This window comes from Salvia splendens, chromosome 18, assembly GCF_004379255.2.
Source record: "Salvia splendens isolate huo1 chromosome 18, SspV2, whole genome shotgun sequence".
Lineage (NCBI taxonomy): Eukaryota > Viridiplantae > Streptophyta > Magnoliopsida > Lamiales > Lamiaceae > Salvia > Salvia splendens.
Window position 1 is genome coordinate 23,565,468 of NC_056049.1, and position 18,677 is coordinate 23,584,144.

At 38.9% G+C, this 18,677-nt stretch overlaps 3 protein-coding genes across 6 annotated transcripts; 1 reads left to right on the plus strand and 2 right to left on the minus strand.

The window, feature by feature from the left end:
- Window positions 1-1,965: 1,965 nt before the first annotated feature.
- Window positions 1,966-6,008, plus strand: LOC121775712 (protein HESO1-like). 3 transcript variants are annotated; one of them, XM_042172736.1, is made up of 10 exons: window positions 2,039-2,114; window positions 2,253-2,439; window positions 2,592-2,752; window positions 2,943-3,107; window positions 3,596-3,771; window positions 3,851-3,946; window positions 4,347-4,416; window positions 4,550-4,680; window positions 4,837-4,947; window positions 5,071-6,008. In XM_042172736.1, exons 2-10 carry the CDS (start codon window positions 2,396-2,398, stop codon window positions 5,530-5,532), a joined length of 1,416 nt encoding a protein of 471 aa, XP_042028670.1. In that variant the 5' UTR covers window positions 2,039-2,114; window positions 2,253-2,395; the 3' UTR covers window positions 5,533-6,008. The 3 variants fall into 3 exon arrangements, with proteins under 3 accessions (XP_042028671.1, XP_042028670.1, XP_042028672.1); XM_042172738.1 differs by having other exon boundaries at window positions 2,040-2,114; window positions 2,253-2,426; XM_042172737.1 differs by lacking the exon at window positions 2,253-2,439 and having other exon boundaries at window positions 1,966-2,114.
- An 851-nt stretch (window positions 6,009-6,859) lies between these two features.
- LOC121775928 (BTB/POZ and MATH domain-containing protein 3-like) lies at window positions 6,860-10,336 on the minus strand. 2 transcript variants are annotated; one of them, XM_042173023.1, is made up of 4 exons: window positions 9,768-10,336; window positions 9,198-9,546; window positions 8,097-8,364; window positions 6,860-7,208 (listed from the first exon to the last, which is right to left on the minus strand). In XM_042173023.1, exons 1-4 carry the CDS (start codon window positions 10,148-10,150, stop codon window positions 6,994-6,996), a joined length of 1,215 nt encoding a protein of 404 aa, XP_042028957.1. In that variant the 5' UTR covers window positions 10,151-10,336; the 3' UTR covers window positions 6,860-6,993. The 2 variants fall into 2 exon arrangements, with proteins under 2 accessions (XP_042028957.1, XP_042028958.1); XM_042173024.1 differs by having other exon boundaries at window positions 7,074-7,208; window positions 8,057-8,364.
- Window positions 10,337-12,308: 1,972 nt separating this feature from the next.
- LOC121776956 lies at window positions 12,309-14,900 on the minus strand. The gene is made up of 4 exons (XM_042174092.1): window positions 13,929-14,900; window positions 13,561-13,800; window positions 12,766-13,362; window positions 12,309-12,314 (listed from the first exon to the last, which is right to left on the minus strand). Exons 1-4 carry the CDS (start codon window positions 14,898-14,900, stop codon window positions 12,309-12,311), a joined length of 1,815 nt encoding a protein of 604 aa, XP_042030026.1.
- Between the last annotated feature and the right edge of the window lie 3,777 nt (window positions 14,901-18,677).

Sequence of the window (18,677 nt, forward strand, 5' to 3'; positions counted from 1 at the left end):
GCTCGGCTGTGGTACGTGAATAATATCGCCGACATCATGTTCACGTGTATTATATTACACAACATGATTATAGCCGACGAAGGGCCGAGGGCGGCTAGCTTCTACGACGAGGACGAAGCCGGAAGCTCAACAGCGAGGTCTCCCCCACGCCGAGGCGAACATACGACGGTTGGCCAGAGGATCGAGACAAGACACACAATGCGCGATACTCGAATCCACAATCAACTACAAGAAGACCTAATCAACCACATGTGGGCGAAATTCGGCAACGAGTAGTGGTTTTTTAAATTTTTAGGATTTTAATTATGTAATTTTTAATTTTTAGGATTTTAATTATGTAATTTTTCATTTTTAGGATTTTAATTATGTAATGTTTAATTTTATTTGTCATCTGTAATATTTATTGTGGTTTTTAAATGAATTTTAATATTATGGAAATGTTATTGTTTAATTGAATTTTAAATTAATTGTGCTCGTCCTTGCGGAAGAGCACAGTTGTGGGTGTTGTGCTCTTGCCAGAGAGCATGCATGAATAGTACCGCCCGGGCCCACAACCGTGCCGCTGGCAAGAGCACGGTTGTGGATGCTCTTAGATAATCAATGAATTATAACAAATGGTACTATTGTGGTAAATTTTTCATCCAGAAAAGATGTACTCCTAATTATGAAGATTGTACATGACAACTACCCATTAACTCTAATACTTACCTAAAAAGAATAATAGCTTTATCTCAGCCAATCATAAAAAATGTCACATAATGATTGAATTTATATACTACTATAAATAATTAAATATTATAATGTGACAAATAAAAAAGAAAGTGTACAACTATACATACCCGAAAAATTGGGCAAGTTACTAACTACAGAAACAGAGAAAGTATAGCGAATTAATGCAGCTCTGTTTTTAACATTAGTAGTAGCATTATTTAGCTTGGAGGAAAATGTTGAACATAGGAAGGGGAAAGATTCTTGGAGAATGATTGTCGTTCTACCTTAATGATTATACCCACTTTATCTTTTTTGTCAGCTTAGAGAGGGAGAGAAGCATATTTATGTATGTATACTGGTGAAATTGTACAAACCTCTAGAAAAAGTAAAAGTGTATAAATTTGAGTAGGTGAGCAGTCGGTATTACAAAGCTCTTTTCCTGTTTGAAAAACAGCGTACCTAATCGCTGCCGACAAGAATTTGTGTCTCCACTAATTCTGTAATTAGATGACATAAAAAGCCAAAGCTACCATAATACTCTACTCCATTAATTTATTACTCCCTCCTTCCCCAAAATTCGTCACCATTTGACCCGGCACGAGTTTTAATAAATGTAATAGAAAGTGAGTTGAAAAAGTTGGTGGTATGTGGGTCCTACTTTTATATATTAGTTTTATAATAAAATGTGAGTGTGAATGAGTCAGTGGAATGTAGGGTCCCCTACCAAAAATGGTAAAAGTGAAAGGTGACAAATTTTTAGGGACAGACGAAAAAGGAAATAGGTGACAAATTTTCAGGGACGGAGGCAGTATTCTACTTTTCTACTCTCTCTCACTAGCACCCAACCAAAAAGTTAACCAATAATTGGTTTCTCCCCTTCTTGGTGGGTAGATAGATGAATCTCTAGTGAAATTCCATCATTTCACTAATTATGCATACATACATGTATGTGTCAATGAGTACATAGACAGTGAGAGTTGACGCCAATATCATCTTTGTAGTTATACTTCTTGGTAGGCAGATAGATGAATCTCTAGTGAAATTGACGTAAAAATCGAGTCAGTGAACAGTAATTAGCAGGTACATGCAGTGCAACAGCCTTACACATCAGATATGACCATAATGTCCTTTAAGGCCTAAAGGAAGAGTCTTTTAATCCGAAAAAACTTGATATATGATTATGTTAAATGCTAGAGACATGTGATAATATTTTTTTTATCAGAGGTCTGGAGTGAAACAAATGAAAGTGTGAGATGATTTATTTAGTTCACTCTTTTCGGAATATATATTGAAAATACTAGTCCCCTCTGTCTTCATCTCTTCTTCCTCTATTTCCCTCTCTCGAAGTTAAGCTAACCCCAGCTACTATCAGATTCCATGGATTCCGCTAATTCGAATCAAAGGTCTGGTCTGGTCTGGAATTGGGATTATAATACACGATTCGTATTTTCATTTCATATTTTCTGTAGTCAAATCCCCGGTATCCGATGTGATTGTTGCTTTCTAATTCGATTTCGTTTGCGTTTTGCGACCATCTTCAGGGAACGGATAAAATAATTTCTTCAATTCTTTTGGTGTTGTGCATTGCTGAACTGGCCCCAAGTTGTATGGAACATAATAGTGATTTAGCACTTTTGAGTTTACGTTGGATTCTTGAGATAGGTTATGTAAATTGAAAGGGGAAATGGTTTACAGCTGCAATGATGGAGTTATATGTATGCTGTTCAAGTAAATCTATGCTAAGAAATATGGTTACTTTTTCATTTCTTAATGGAGTGTTTAATGTGTTATGTTATGATTCAATTGTTATTTCGTTATGATGTAGGGAAGATCAGAAAGTTTCTCCTTGTAATTAATAAGTTGTATTGGTTTAAATGCAGGGGGCTTATAGCCACAATCAAAATGAATGGCTATGATCAGGTTGAGAGGGTTTTGAATGATATTCTTCGTGCAATCAATCCCTCGAAAGAAGATTGGACAATCAGACATCATATTATAGATGAGGTCCGAGAAGTTATAGGATCCTTGGAAAGTTTGAGAGGTAGGTAATGCTTCACCACTTATAGCTTAAAACTGCAAAAAATACTACTTGCAGGTCAGCCATAACTTAAATTTCTATGGTTTGTAGATATAACAATGAAATACGTTTATGAATTGTGCAAATGTTTTGTTGAATGTAGTCTGTAGATATACATTTAATGAGGCATGTCCAAAATATTTTGTTGGAGCAGGTGCAACTGTTGAACCATATGGATCGTTTGTGTCCAACCTTTTTACGAAATGGGGTGATTTAGATGTATCCATTGAGATACTAAATGGTACATATATTTCTTCTCCTGGAAGGAAGCACAAACAAACCTTACTGGCAGATGTCATAAAAGCTTTAAGAAGAAAAGGTTAGCTGCTGCTAGTGCTAGCTGAAACTTCACTCTCCTAGTCTTCTTTTAATATTAGCTTTATTGAGCATTTTTAGACACTTTTTTTTTTGTAAATATGAAAAGGCATGCTACTTATCCTGTTTAGTTTTTTAATTTGCCTTTTGTTGGTTGTCTTCTGGTTCCTTTAAAATTAGAAGTTTAAATGCTACCCTCAGCTAAAGATATTGGGCCTTTGGCTGAGCTAAATACTCAAGAGGGTGTGTTTGAAATTTCTGAAGAACTGTGATTGTTAGAGTTTGTAACTGTATTGGATTTTGTGGGAAAAAGTGTATAGACGTCAAATCATGCCTAAGAAAGTTGAGTGAAAAATTAGTGTTGTCTAGAAAAGCATAAGAAGTCTGAGACAGATTTACACATTAGGAGCAGAATCTTTAAATAAACAGATACTGGTGCTAGGTTTAGCAGCTGTGAAATTGTGATCCATTAATTTGTGCCTTTTCTATTAGGTGGATTTCGTAGGCTGCAGTTTATCTCCAAAGCGAGGGTACCAATTGTGAAGTTTGAGGGGAAGTTCAACATCTCATGTGACCTCTCAATCAACAACTTAAGTGGGCAAATGAAGTCAAAAATATTATATTGGATCAGTGGGATCGATACCCGCTTCCGTGATCTGGTTCTGCTGGCAAGTTTCTACGACATAGTTATGAATCTGAATCATAGAGTCAGTAACAAAACATCATTAAAATTCTTCCTTTGTGCAGGTCAAGGAATGGGCCAAAACTCACCATATCAATGATTCAAAATCTGGGAGTTTGAACTCGTATTGTCTAAGTCTGCTTGTGCTTTTTCATTTTCAGGTAACTTCTGCACCAAGTTTGAGTTTCTTACGGTGACAGGTCAATAGGGCTTCTTTATAAGCTTTTGATTTTAAATATAGAAGCGAGAACTTTCAAATAAACTAAGTAATATGTTAGAGTTCATAGGTTACTTAATTTTCCCTTCTAATCTTATCCTGATTTTAAAAACTGTTACACTTACAAATACTCCCTCCATGCCATAAGCGAGGTGTTTTTTTGGGCACGAGATTTATGAAAATGATGTTTAAAGAGTTAAGTGGAGAGAGAACAAAGTATTAGAGAGAATTAAGTAGATGAGTGACGAGAGAATTAAGTAGGAGGGAGAATACAAGTCGCTTATGGTGGGACGGAAGGAGTACATTTTTATTTTTTATCTAATCTATTTCCTAATGTTTCACAGACTATGGAACCTGCTATATTACCTCCTCTTGTAGAAATATACCCGGGGAATATGATTGACGAGCTTACAGGTAGAACTCAATTGGGTTTTATTAATGAGATGTTCAACAGCTGATGCACATTTACTCATTTAAACTTGTTATGTGTTGTTAATTTGATTCATTTTGAATGATGCTCATGTTCTTAAATTACTTTCTCCTGAAGGTGTGCGAGATATTGCAGAAAAATATATTGAAGAAGCTTGTACTGTAAACATTACAAAAATTAGGTCAGATAGGTCAAGACCGATCAACCGGAGCTCTTTGCCGGAGCTCTTCTTTTCCTTCCTTACAAAGGTTTTAAGTACTTGCTTTTTTATAAGTCAATATTTGTTAAAACTTCCAATTTTTATGTTAACATCTTAAAGATAACAAACATGAACTGCCTATTTTTTGTACGATAAAAGTTAGTCCAATTGTATTGACAGGGTTTTCATCCCTTTGCACCTTCAGTTTTCTGATATTTGTTCAAGAGCTTCTACACAAGGTATCAACCCATTTATGGGACATGTGGAGGATATTCATACCAACACGAGATGGCTGCCTAAAACCTATGCATTATTTGTAATCTCTCTCGCTCTCTCTCTCTCTCTCAAACACGCACACACATTGGTAGTGGGGTATTAGGCACATCCAGAAGTTAATTCATCATCATGCTCATCCCCCTTTTATCCTTGTTGCTTTTAGGTTGAAGATCCCTTTGAACAGCCAGCTAATACAGCTAGGACAGTCAGCAGCAAACAGTTAATAAAGATTGCTGAAGTGATTCAGGTGACTCGTCAAACGCTTGTCTCTCCAAATCAAAATCAAGCTTCTCTTTCTTTAGTTTTGGCGGGGCCACATCTGTCATGGTTAGGAAGGGGAACATCCGCATCAACTTCCGCAACACAGCAATCTATGTCAGCAACACCTGTTACCAGAAATACACCTATTAGTAGGAACACACCTATTAGCAGGAATGGTGCTAAGACTCGACTAGAGAGAAAGCAGGCGCCCTTGCAAACACTGCAGAAGTCTCAGAACAAAGTAATGGATAGACCTCAAAATGGGGAAAGTAACAGATCTAAGCGTGCATCTACAAGTCAGAAACTGCAAGTTTGGAGGCCAAGATCCGAGCCCAAAGCAGAGAAGGACAATTCAGGTGCCTGAGTCTATATTTGCTTTCGAAGACCACTCATTTATTAGAGCACTTATGAATTAGCTCTTTTCGTGGGTGAAAGGCAGTGGCGTTATACCCAGATGATCTAGTTTTGATGCCTGTCGTCTTTAACAAAATGGAAGGCATGCCATTTTTTTGTTTGTACGATTTGAATGTGATGCATGCAAAGCTCAGTTCCAATGGCTAGTGAAAAAGCTGATGTATTGTTACTGCTCAAAGCACTCTAAATCTGTTGAAACTTTTCTCGAGCATGGAGTCTTTTGCTGCATTTGAAACTGTAGAGAATTTTTCCGATGCTTGTATCATTTTATCTATCGTTCATGAAGCAACATTTTTACTTGCATGCAGATGTAGAATCTATTCAAAATGTAATTTAGGGATGTTGTATCCTTTTGCTTGCTTAGTTATTCAAATCGTTGTATAGTTCAATTGAATAGTTTATAATTAATTAAGATTTATTGGTCAATTCACTGTAATTACGCTATGGATGTTGTACTCGTAGATATTAATGCTCCCTTCGTTCCTCTGTAGTAGATGCGTTTCTTTTCGGCACGAGATTTAAGAAAAGTTGTGTTAAGTGAGGTACGTAAATAAATAATAAAGTAGAAAAGGAAAAAAAAATAGAGAGATAAAGAGAAAATAAAGTAAGAGAGAAGAAAAGTTGTTGCTTATTGCCAAAAAAAGACATGACCCAGCTACAGTGGGACAACCTAAAAATGAATACGACTCAGCTGCAGAGGGGCGGAGGAAGCATTATTTACTGAATAATTAGGTAAAACTTGTAAAGTCTCGGTTTTTAGGTTGGTACTTTAGAAAACAAAAGATGTATTGGAGAGGTCATTGCCAGTTAGTTAACATAGATATGTTTGGCATTTGAAGAGAAGATCATATAACGTAAATTAACAGGTTGTGATGGCATACAATGGCATTTGAAGAGGTCATATAAAAGGGCAACCTTGTTACATGTAATATCTACCATACTAGTAATAGTAATAACAAAATGCCGGGAGCAAGGGGGAGCAGCGAGTTCAAAACGCCTGCGCATTATCCGAGAAATAGTAAGACACAGTACGAAGACATGCCCGAGTGTGGTGGACCACCTCCGCCCACGAAGAACTCCAGCAGACACAACACTGCCATTGGGCTTTCCTCTGCCTGATGCCAACAAACACCCTTCTCTTCACAAGAAGAACGTCTGAGGATTATCTATCTTCTTATTCTTTTTTTTTTGTTTTTTTTTCAGAAAAATGTTTGCTACGTAATGTTTGAATAATCAAGATCCAGATTAAGTGATGTATAATACCAGAAAGAGAAGACTTAAACAAACACACTGATATTAAGAAAATGTATTTCATTGTCAATTGTTAGAATAATGCAAACAAAAGAAATCGCCTACTTACTATACACAAGAGTCTTGCTTTCCCATTGTATCCTCAATCTGCATACACGCACTAGGTTCTTCTCCGCACCCGACGGCAGTTAGGATTCACTGATTCTGCTACGCCATCTGCTGCCAAATCCAGCGCGAAGATGCTGCTGATGCTCCTTTTCTTACCTGATACGAGATTCGGCTTCTCATCCACCAATGCCACTGTTTCCAGCAACTCCAACAGCAGTGAGGGGCAACTCTCTTCCAAGTGTTTGAACCCTTCTGATTTCATCACCACTGCAATGGCAAACCAAACCATTAATACTATGGTAAATCGATAAGAAGCCATCATTCTTGGGATTGGGGGGGGGGGGGGGGGAGGATCTCGAGTAAACATAGTACTCAATTTCTACATCTCCTCAATGAGGTCTGCAGATGCTGCTCCTGAACAACAGAGGTGAATTATAAGGCTTCTACAGAAATGGGTTGATTCTCATATTATCACTACTTTGGTTTATTTATAATACTTCCTGTTATCCAAACATCAAAGAACTCTACCCCAGAAAAGCATCATCTCCAAACACATACATATCTTAAACTACCTCATGCAAGCAAAAGCACGATAAGGCAATCTTGGAGCCATGGACTTTTGAGCATTCATATTAAGCATGTATTAATGTATAGTACCACACTGAGACATAAAAAGTATGATAATTGCTGCTCTTATGAAAATATATTACATTGAGCATAGTGGTTATACCAGTCATTATTTGTACACAGAATTTAGTTGCATTAACCTATTGTGAAATGGTCTAGAAGTTTGTTTAGGTCAGAACTATTATGATCAAATGCCGAATAGCATCTATGCGTGGCAGAAATAGCTGAATCAGGATTCGTGTTGACATAATTGTTTATTGAAGCTAGGTCGCATTAGTATTCTTAGGTGCAACATACTAGTAAACTTCACTTATCTATTTCCTTTTTATATTTCTGTTTCACTTTCCTGGGATAGGAAAACAAAAAGAAGACATACAGATGTGTGATTAAAGCACAGAAAACAAAAATAGCCACCACATATGAAGAAAACTTAATTTCATCATAAACATGTCTCCAGATAATGGAGTGGAAATTATAATTGACATAACCTGAAAACTTGCACCACTCAGATCTACGGACTACACGCACCTCCCAAGTTTGCTGCAGCAAATTTTAGACATATGGGCTTGAGCTGCGTGCAGTGATGCTGCTCTGCCAGGGAAAGAGTTGTTGCCACTGTATCAGTGCTGAACTCTTCACATAATTTTGCTTCACATAATAGCTTCAACCTATCTAAACCAAATTGGTCCGCAGCAGCCAATAGATGTTGCATCATGATTGTAGAAGAAGCAGGCGTTGAATCATCGATTTCAGTAAAATCAGGAAGTTCATCGGAGTAAATAAAATGTAGCAAAGCCTGCAGATGATTAACCACATAAATTAATGAAGATGACTTGTAAAGAAGTAAAGAACCAGACGATGTGCATGTTATTTGCAATACATTTAATTAAAAAACTCCAGTGACCATCCATAAGGATTGTTAACAACAGTAATAGGTATCGCAGTTGAGGTTCAATGTAGAAGAGAAATGTGGATAGTATAATACGGAGTGATAGAAAAGCTCAACCTAGAGACTAAGGATTCAATTCACCTAAAAAATACCTCACAACCAGCCCTAAGGTACAAGAAAGACATTGCTTTCCATTTCATGAAACAGCCAGCATAAGTCTTGAATAAAATTCTATAATAATCTGACAGCATTATGTGTTATCAAATAAAAAAAACAGGACAATTATAATTTCACCTCTCTTATCCTCTCATGTAGAATTTTGTTAATCCACAACCATTGAAAAAAAATTAAAACCACATGTAAATGAGGCAATGAAGGAAAGTTATGGATACAGTTAAGTATGCGTTGGAGGCTTGGAGTCATAATATCACAAGGTGATATTTTTATTTCTGTTTTTGCTGTGGATTTTACTGTGGTCAGAATTCGGAGCCAAGTTAATCATAAATCTGCAGTCTTTGCAATTTCCTTAAATCTGTTCTTGTTAAACCTTGCTCTCAAATGCTCTTTAAATAGCTGCTGTTTCTTAAGCTTATTTTACTAGTACTAAAACATGGAAATAAAACCACAGGCGTAATTTCATGTGATACGTTGACGTTTTGTAAAGTCACGAATCTATAACTCCACCTCATTTTTTTTCAATCCGAACAAAGTGGTTAATGTTACAAGACAAAGAAACAAACCTTGAAAATAGAGGGTTCAACATCCTTCAGTTCCACCTTTCCACTATTAGGATTTCCAACAAGTCCGAAGAATTGAGCTTTAAATACAGGAGAACGAGCAGCAAGTACTATCTTATGGGCCTTGAATGACTCCTTTCCGACTTGGAAAACTATGTCACAGCCAAGTTCAGCATCCAGCAAATGCTTGAGACTCTGACCCATATCTGATGGGGGTACGTGAACACTATACATCTTTGGTCCCTCAACGCGAGTTCGAACAACTCCCACAGTGCAATGCATAGAAAGACAATCATCCTTCAGATAATCAGAAGTTTCTAAGGCAACCCTTCTGAAAAAACGCTTATAACCCCTGCAAACACAGGTAGCTTATTAATGCTACAAACATAATCATGATTTCGCCTTTTTCGATTACAAACAAATGAGCAAAAGTATTGAATAAAACAAACATTTTTAAAACCTAATTGTCTTGAATTCATCAATCTTCACAACCATATTCTAGATTTCAAATTTCACTCAGCCACCAATAAAACCAACGAATTAACACAAAACCAAACGATTGCGAATCATTACCACATGCTTCCTCTGTATTTGAGCGTATAAGGCCCGCTCTCGAGCGCGCGATCGAAATGACTATGCACCTTATGCTTCCCCTTCCCACTCTGATCCAACAGAGCGAGCTCAAACAGCGCCCTCACATCGGTGCCCTCGCTCGCTAGCGCGATGAAAACGGACACGTACGCGGACGAATCCTCTGGGTTTTTCCCATCGGGGTAGAAGTAAATCGCCCAATCGTAGCCTCCAATGTTGAAAGTGTCGGAGGAAACGTACTTTCCGGGGCCCATGCCCTTCGCCAGAGAGTAGCCGCGGATGGTGAAGTGGTGCGTCCCATTCACCGTGTCGTTGATCGACCTCGAGCTCGAGTCGAGCGCGATGTAGGGTTCGTTGGGGCTCATTTCATTGGAATGTGGGAAATTCGTAGAGAAAATTGGAGGGTTTTGGATCGGGGATTGAGGATTGGGGTTTTGATAATGGAATTTGGGAATTTGAGTGGAATTGAGTGAGAATTTTGGTGGATTCGATTGATGATTAGCCAATTAGGGCTGGATTTGAAGAGATAATATTGGAATTGGAGCAACTGAAAAAGGAGCGAACTTTTCTTTTTATTTCTTGTAATTCTAAAATATAAATATTGTTAATTGGGTGGGTCGGGTTGGTCAAAGTAAGAGTTAGCAGGGTCGGATCATGCCTATTGAAAATAGATAATTATCATAAAAATTATAAATATTTTTATTAATTTCTACTTTTAAAATTAGAAAATTATAATTTTGTAATTGTCTAACACTAGTTAAACTTGAAACTTATATGAAAAATCAATTGTGATGTGACAATAAAACAATGTTGTTTTGGATAGATAACGTCTTTTAGTTTTAGTTAACACCGAAAATATGTCGTCATTTTATAAAAAGAGTGAACTGCACCAAAGGGCCATAACTTTTCGTTGTGTAACAGCAGAGGCCCATAAAATTTAAAAATATCACCACAGGGATCTGACAAAATATGTAATCACAAATCGTGTATATTTTGCCATTTTTCGGACGAAAATGCCCAAATGGGCTGAAAGGCAGTTTAGACCTTTTACGTACTACACCTGCTCCCTATGCCTGCACATAGTCTGCATGTGCAGGGGCTTTCTTGTCAAACAGATTAGTCTTCATAATTTCATTCTCCTATTTTCTTTCTTCTTTCCCTCCCTATATGTTTCATTTTCGTCTTTCATATTTCCCTCTCTAACATAATAGGCGATTATATTTTGTTCGGCATCTGGTTCGGCATCTGTTCGGCATCTGGAAATTAGGGGTTTTCATCTGGATTTCGCTGAATTTATGGTATCCACAAGGGTTTATGCGATTTCAGCTGGAATTTTATTTTGCAATTGGTGGTTGATTTTTTTGTTGTAGGGTTAGCATCTGAAAAACTAATTCGCAATTCTTGGTCGAATTTAATAGTTGTAGGGTTACAGTCGGGGCTTGTGGAAAATTTTGCTATTCTTGGTTGAAGTTTACAGTTGGGCGGAAATTTTAGTTTTTGTGCTATGTGCTATCTTTTCAGCGAAATTGAATTCAGGTCGTGTTGAATTCTTGCATTGCTGATTTGAATTTTGTACTGTCGAATTGAATTCGGGTCGTGTTGCAATGTCTTCTTCTTCTTCTCAATCTTTCGGCTCAAGCTTTAATTGGAATTAGCCTCGTCCCGAAATTGTGAAATGTAATCACGATCTTGAGGCTGAGCTTGTGACATCTAGGACGGCTGCTAACCCGGGTAGACGTTAATATCGCTGCCCAATATGGAAGGTTAAAACCATGTATTTTGGTCCCTTTTCCATTAATTTTGTTGGCATAAAGATTAATGAGGAAGTATTATGCAGGAAGATGATTGCAAGTTTTTTCGATGGGTTGATGCGAGTCTATCACCAAGCTAAGACAGTTACTTTCAGAGAGTGAAACTTGAGCGAGACCAATTCGAATCTGAACTTCGAGCCAAATCGGTACTTGAAGGTGTTATGCACGAGAAATTGCGCATGAAAACTGTGAAGGTTGAAGCCTTGAAGTTACAACTGGGCATGAAAACTGAAGAGTGTGACGATTTGGCGCTAACAATTGGTAAAACGGCAAAAACTCTCCGACGGTTAAAAATCACAATCTTGTTCTTATGTATTGTAATTTTTCTACTGTTATAACACAGCTATGTCGTGTTCACTCCGTCGTTATCTTCTGATGTGGATTGATTATGCTTTGCAAAGCTTTGTTTTAATCTATGCCTGAAATCACGCATGAGGTTACTCAACTATGACTGAAATCACGAATATCACGAATGAGGTTACTCAACTATGACTGAAATCACGAATATCACGAATGAGGTTACTCAACTATGACCGAAATCACAAACCATGTACACAAATGAATACAAACCGACGAAGTAATCTATCAAATGCCTGATATTGGTTGACCACGTTTTATTTTAATCTATGCCTGAAATCACGAATGAAGTTACCCAACTATGACTGAAATCACAAACCGAACTCTTTCAAATGCCTGATGATGATTGTTTTCTCTATGCCTGAAATCACGAATGAAGTTACCCAACTATGATTGAAATCACATACTATGTAAAAAATGATACAAACCGATGAAGTACTCTATCAAATACTACCAAAATATGTCATGATATCATTTCCACCAAAATACTAGAGTATTTTTTTACAAACTAGTCTGTAACATACATAACATACCTCACTGCCACCAAAATATACAAACTCGTAGTTACCATACACATCATATCAACACTGCCACTATAAATTATTCACTCATCCCAAACAAACACAAAGTTTTAAGATTAAGTAAGGCCCGTCAATCTTGATCACCGCGGCGGCCGCATCTTTGAGGCTGAGTCCTGGTCCGAGTGCTTGGTGCCGGATTCGAAACATTAGGTTGCAACACTTAACAACATAGTAAGTATATACGAGAAAGCACTGTGTACAATTAGAGAATATATGTTTATTGCATAGTACCTCTCGACAATTATTTGACGATTCAGGCAAAGTACTCTCACCACTTTCACGCGACCCGTTGTGCTGCGAAGTCTCCCCAACCTGAGAACGGGCATCTGTCCGAGGATCATTGATGCATGTCCTCTTATTATGACCTTCTTGACTGCACCGCCAACATTTCATTAAGAAGGTGCGGAGCAATGACTCACCTCCGTCCGCATGAAGACGAATCTGGGGCTCCTCACGTCTTCGTTTCTTCGGCCTACCACGCTGTCGCTTTGTCCGCGGGGGCGCCAGTTCCAACGCACCATCAAAAGTAGACTTGGGCCAATTGTCTACCCCATTGATGGGGTAAAGGACATTCTCGTACAGCATGATCATTGTTGACTTCAAATAATATCGGGAGACGAATCGCGTCACGTCGTCGCCATTCTTGTTGATTGTTGCAATAGCATGCGTGTACGGGATTCTGGTTAGCTGCCACAATCTACAGGAGCATGTGAAATCACGCATGTTGACAACATATTGGCCAGACGGCCCAGTTACTTGGTACGAAGACTGTCCGTTCCATGTAGCCCTCCACGATGAAGCCCTCGCGTACCACTTGTCAACAAGCTCCTTGATAACAGGAGGGACTGCGTGATCGTAGTTTTTGATCTACTGGCCTCTGATCTGAATCCTTTCCATTTGACTTGTTCGAATCTCCTCCAAGATGCTGATAATTGCTTTCTCTCGAGCCAATGCAATCTTCGAATTGAATGTCTCACAAATGTTGTTTAGGAGTACATCACAACAAGTGTGTGGAGAGAAAAATGCCTTGACCCACTTTTCTTTGGGAGCAACTCCAGAAAGCCACTGATGTGCTTGGGGATACTCGGTCTGCAAAGCATCCATCTTGTCCACATAATGTTTGACGGTGGTACTCGAGGCAATCTCCCACAACCGGTCTTTGAAAATTTCTCCAACAAATATCTTCTTAAAATTGTTGTATATGTGCTGAACACAAAAGCGATGCTCGCTTTGTGGGAATTCCTCAGCAATCAACTTTGCAAGCCCCTGATGCAACACAACAAAACATTACCACAAAATCACAGTTCCAGTACATAATGTATTGATCAAATCACAGATAAAATAAAATCACATACCACGTACATTATGTAGTATTGAAATCACAACGACCATACCTTTTGTTGGTCAGAAATAAACACATATCGTGGCCCATTTGCATGCAAGTTTAGGTCACCAGACAAGTACTCCACGAACCACTTCCACTGGACATAACTCTCGACTTCAGTCACAGCCCAAGCAATCGGCCACCAGCCATTGTTGGGATCAATCCACATTGCTGTCATGAGTTGTCCTCTGTACATCCCTCGTAAGAAACAAGCGTCGAAGAAGATAATTGGCCGACTTAATAGCATCCATCCCTTTTTCAATGGTCCTAGGCAGCAGTAGAACCTTAGGAATCTCGGGCCCACGGCGCCAGAATCCCTCGTATTCTCATAATGTATATGAATGCTGGAATCAGGGTGCGTCCGCTCCAATTCGGCTTTGTAGTAGAATAAGTTTCTGTATTGGGTTGCCGCAGAGCCGAATATGTCGTCCAGTGCGTGCTCTCTGGCCCGATATGCCTTCATCCTACCTATCTTCAGGCCAAAATCTTCATCAACACACTGTCGTATAGCTGCAAGTGGAATGTGAGAGTTGCCTTTGATCTTCTCCATATAACGCTCACCTAGCCACTTTGCCGTCAGCCACTTCGAATCCAACACCTGAGAGCATGTGTGCGCGTGATCGCGTTGCATATTCATCACAACGTAATCATGACCGTTGTGTATTTCGTGCTTCCTCAAGTATACATACCACTCACACCATTGCCCTTTACAAATGGCTCGAAGTTTGTCGCTGTCATTTCTTTTCACGTGCACCCGTCTTCTGGTCATTATTGCGTATTGTCTCAACACGTCATAGAAGAAATCTCTATGCTTAAAAACATCACCCGGCTTCCACAACGGAAGCTCATTACTCTCGAGCTTGAACGGGGTAAACTTTATGCCATTCTTCTTCAAACCCTCCAAACCCTCCAAATCCTCGAGGTCATCAACATCTTGTAGCTCGTCCACAGCTTCTTCCTCGAAAAGTGGGTTGTCTGTCATGTTCCTCTTGTCCACATAAGGAGAATACTTCCTCCGCCGTTTATCCCCTGACCCCCCTGACCCCGGCTGGTCTTCGCCTTCACCCGGCTGGTCTTCGCCTTCACCTGGCTGGGCTTCGCCTTGACCCGGCTAGTCTGCATTCTCTGGCTCCTGTCTCGCCTGTTGTTGTTGGAAAATTGATTCGTAATATGAGGTGAAAAGCTGCTCATCTCGGCACATGTGTGCCAACGAGATAAAATGGTCCATCTCATCATCTTCATCATCAGTCGGTGGTCCCTCGTTATGTAGATGGCAGCCATCCGGAACGTACTCAAACAATGGAATGTATACCTCCTCTTGAGGTTCTACTCCCGGACCATCATGTAATTCTGGAATACCTTGTACCTCGGGTCCAGCTTGCATTTCCAGTCCACCATGCACTTTAGGCCCATCATGCACTTCCTGTCCAGCTTGTTCCACATCACGTTCAAGTCCAGACATTAGCAATTCATCCAAAATCTCCTCTATAATGGGAACTTTCGCCTACAGTTGACATTGCGGTTCGGCTGAAAAATCCAGGGTCGGGTTGTACACACTATCGTCAACATACTGAACATCTTCACTATGAATAGATTGCCCCATCTGATTTAACATAAAATCACAAATGAACACCATACATACAAGCATAAATCACAACTATATTACAAAAGGTGTGCACTAACCTCTGCCACGCTATCAGGGTCTACAATTGCTTCATCTTCATGCAGGAGAATCTGACCAAAAGATGAATCACATATGAATACCAAACATAAACAACAAATCACAAACATATTCCATAGTGGTGTACTAACCTCTGCATGGTCTATAACTGCTTCAACCTCAACCTCGGGTTGTTTAACGTGTTCACCATTACTACCTTCATCTCCATCTTCTACCTCAATCTCATCTCCATCTTCGCATTCATGGACATCTCCTTGTCCAATAACTCCATCGACCGCCTCATTCTCTTCAACCTCCACCACAACAGCTTCTGCTTGGTCTACACTACATGATGCAAATGCATCCATCAAATTCTTACGTGCTGCCTTATCTTCCCTCTTCCATTCGCGACGTTTGTCTACTAAACTTTTGGTCAAAAACTCTCCAAACTCGACATCCCTGGGGTACCACTCAAGCATTAATAATGGTGCTGATGGTTTCCTCTGCTCCTCGTGCTGATGTTTCTTCCTTTTCGGTTTACTCTTACTCTTCGGCACAATTGGGTCCGGTTCGTCAAGCTCTTCAATGACCACATATGGTTTTTTACAAGCGTTCACAAATTTCAGAAACTCATCCGCTTCTTCCTTCCGCTTCTTGAGCAGGGCGGCCGCCTCTGTCATCTCCACGAGATAAATGTGAACAAGCTTTGTGCTAGTAGCCGCGACTTCGAGAAAAGGGGCCAGATGTTGATCGTCCGTAATGGGCAGCAATGGATCTCCTATTTCCACGCCCATACAGCCATAACTGTACATTGGATGAACGTAATAGAATTCACAAATGGTTTTCCTATTGTACCCCAACCGCAACACCATGCTGGAAAGATCTAAGAGCTCGAATTGGCGAATCCAGCAATAGTCGAAGAATGTCAATTTCCCCCCAACATACTTCTTCTGTCCATTGATTTCGAAGATTGACCCTCCGTGATGAAAAGCGACAGAAAACATCCCGACATGGTCCCCTGTTAGGGTTTGTATAGAATTAGAAAACTTCCAAATTTAAACCAACAAATTTCACATATAAAGTCCTATTTCACATATAAAGTCCTAATTTCCCATCACGCGACGACATCAAAAAAATTTCACAAAACAACCAATTTTCGGAGCCCTAAATCACAGTCAAAATCGCTTGCTTGGAATTTTAAATTTGAACTTACTATATTCTTCTTCCGGAACAAAGAAATCCAGCCGAGGATCGCGAATGCTCCACGTTTCTGGGTCTACGTCGATTATCTCCTGTCCTCGAGCCCTTCTACCGTATCTAGGTAATGCCGGAGGTGATGGTGACGAAGACGATGGCGTTGGCGGCTTCTTTTTGCGCCTTGAAGAACTACGGGCGGAGGACGCTCCTGCGGAACTTCGTCTCCGTTTTGGAGGCATTGATGAAAATGGCGTGAAAGGCAGCGGCGTTTTCCGAGAATTAGTAGAAAATTGTGGTGAGATACGGTTATGCCAGACGAAAATGATGCAGTTAAAGTGGATTGGAGGGAAAAATGAAAGAGAAGCTACAGCCTGATTGTTTTGGCGAAATGGCTAAATATTAGAAATTGCAATGCAGGTCCGAGAGTGGGAAAATAATAGGGGACAAGAACCATGCTTTGCTGTCACATCAATTACTTTTCACAGGTCCCATCAACAGTGCATGCAGCAGTGGCGGCCATACAAAAGGGCGATTTTGCCATTCCAAGCCCTGAGGGTGTTATGGTCCGAAAAAACACGATTTGTGATTACATATTTTGTTAGATCCCTGTGGTGGGATTTTTAAATGTTAGGGGTCTCTGCTGTTACACAGCGAAAAGTTAGGGCCATTTGGTGCAGTTCACTCTTATAAAAATAATGTCATTTTGGTGTCATAGCTTATTTATTTTTTTACACAATTAGTTTCAACTTTTGTTATACTATTATCAAGAAAAACTTATAATTTTAAATTTAAATTTCAAAAGTTATAGGATTAATCAAAATTTAACAAAAAAAATTATAATTTAAATGACAATTATCACTTTTAAAAATGAACAAGTAACCATAAAATCATAAAATCTAGTCAAATTATAATAAGTTACACAATATGAAAAAACTTATGAAGTTTAATTTGTTCGCAATTATCCAACAACAATAATTGGGCTGATTAAATTGCAAACAAATTTGGGCTGAAAAAACTTATGAAGTTTAATTTGTTCGCAATTATACTACATGATCTTGGAGGTATGGTTTTGTTGCTAATATTGGAGTGTGTTCTATTTTGACTGCCGAAATTTGGTGCTTATTTCGTGGGCTACAATTGGCAAAGAATATGGGTATTCGAATGTTGGAGGTGGAGAGTGATAGTTTCACTGGTGTGTCCATGATTGTGGGGAACTTTGAAGTGACCATCAATTGCAGATCTATAGTACGGAAAGTGCAGAGTTTGTTACATGAGTTTGACTCAGTGGTGCTCCGTCACGTGCATAGGGAAGAAAATTTCGCTGCTGACTTTCTGTCACATCGCGCATACAACTTTCATAAAGGTGTCCATGTTTTATAGTCTCCTCATTCGGGTCTTAGTATTTGGTTGATGCATGATAGATTAGGTGTTTCTTACGTTCGTTGCTCGCTTTTCTTACCAAAAAAAATTTGCAAATAAAGTAAAAAAAATTGCAAACAAATTAAACTTTATTGATAGTACTATATATAATGCTGTAAATAATTTCAAATGTAAAATTTCTCTTAAATGAACCGCTCCGCTCGGTAATTGGCATCTCCTTTTCGCATGATTGAAGAATATCACCGTTGCTAGAGGAGAGGAGAGGAGAGGACTGCATACCAAACACACAATTAAAACTTATTAAAACATTTTAACTTGCTCTTATATACAAAACGCCTCTGCCAAATTCCTTAAAATTTTAATGATAAATTCATAGCTATAAAAGTGTTGCTACATTCAATCACAGCAAACACAAATGATGGTTGGCCATGTGAATTACCTAACCTTCAATAATGTAAAAATATGATTCATATCAACATAGATTGAAGTTTGATGCCTCAACTCTAAACATGTTTTTATAGC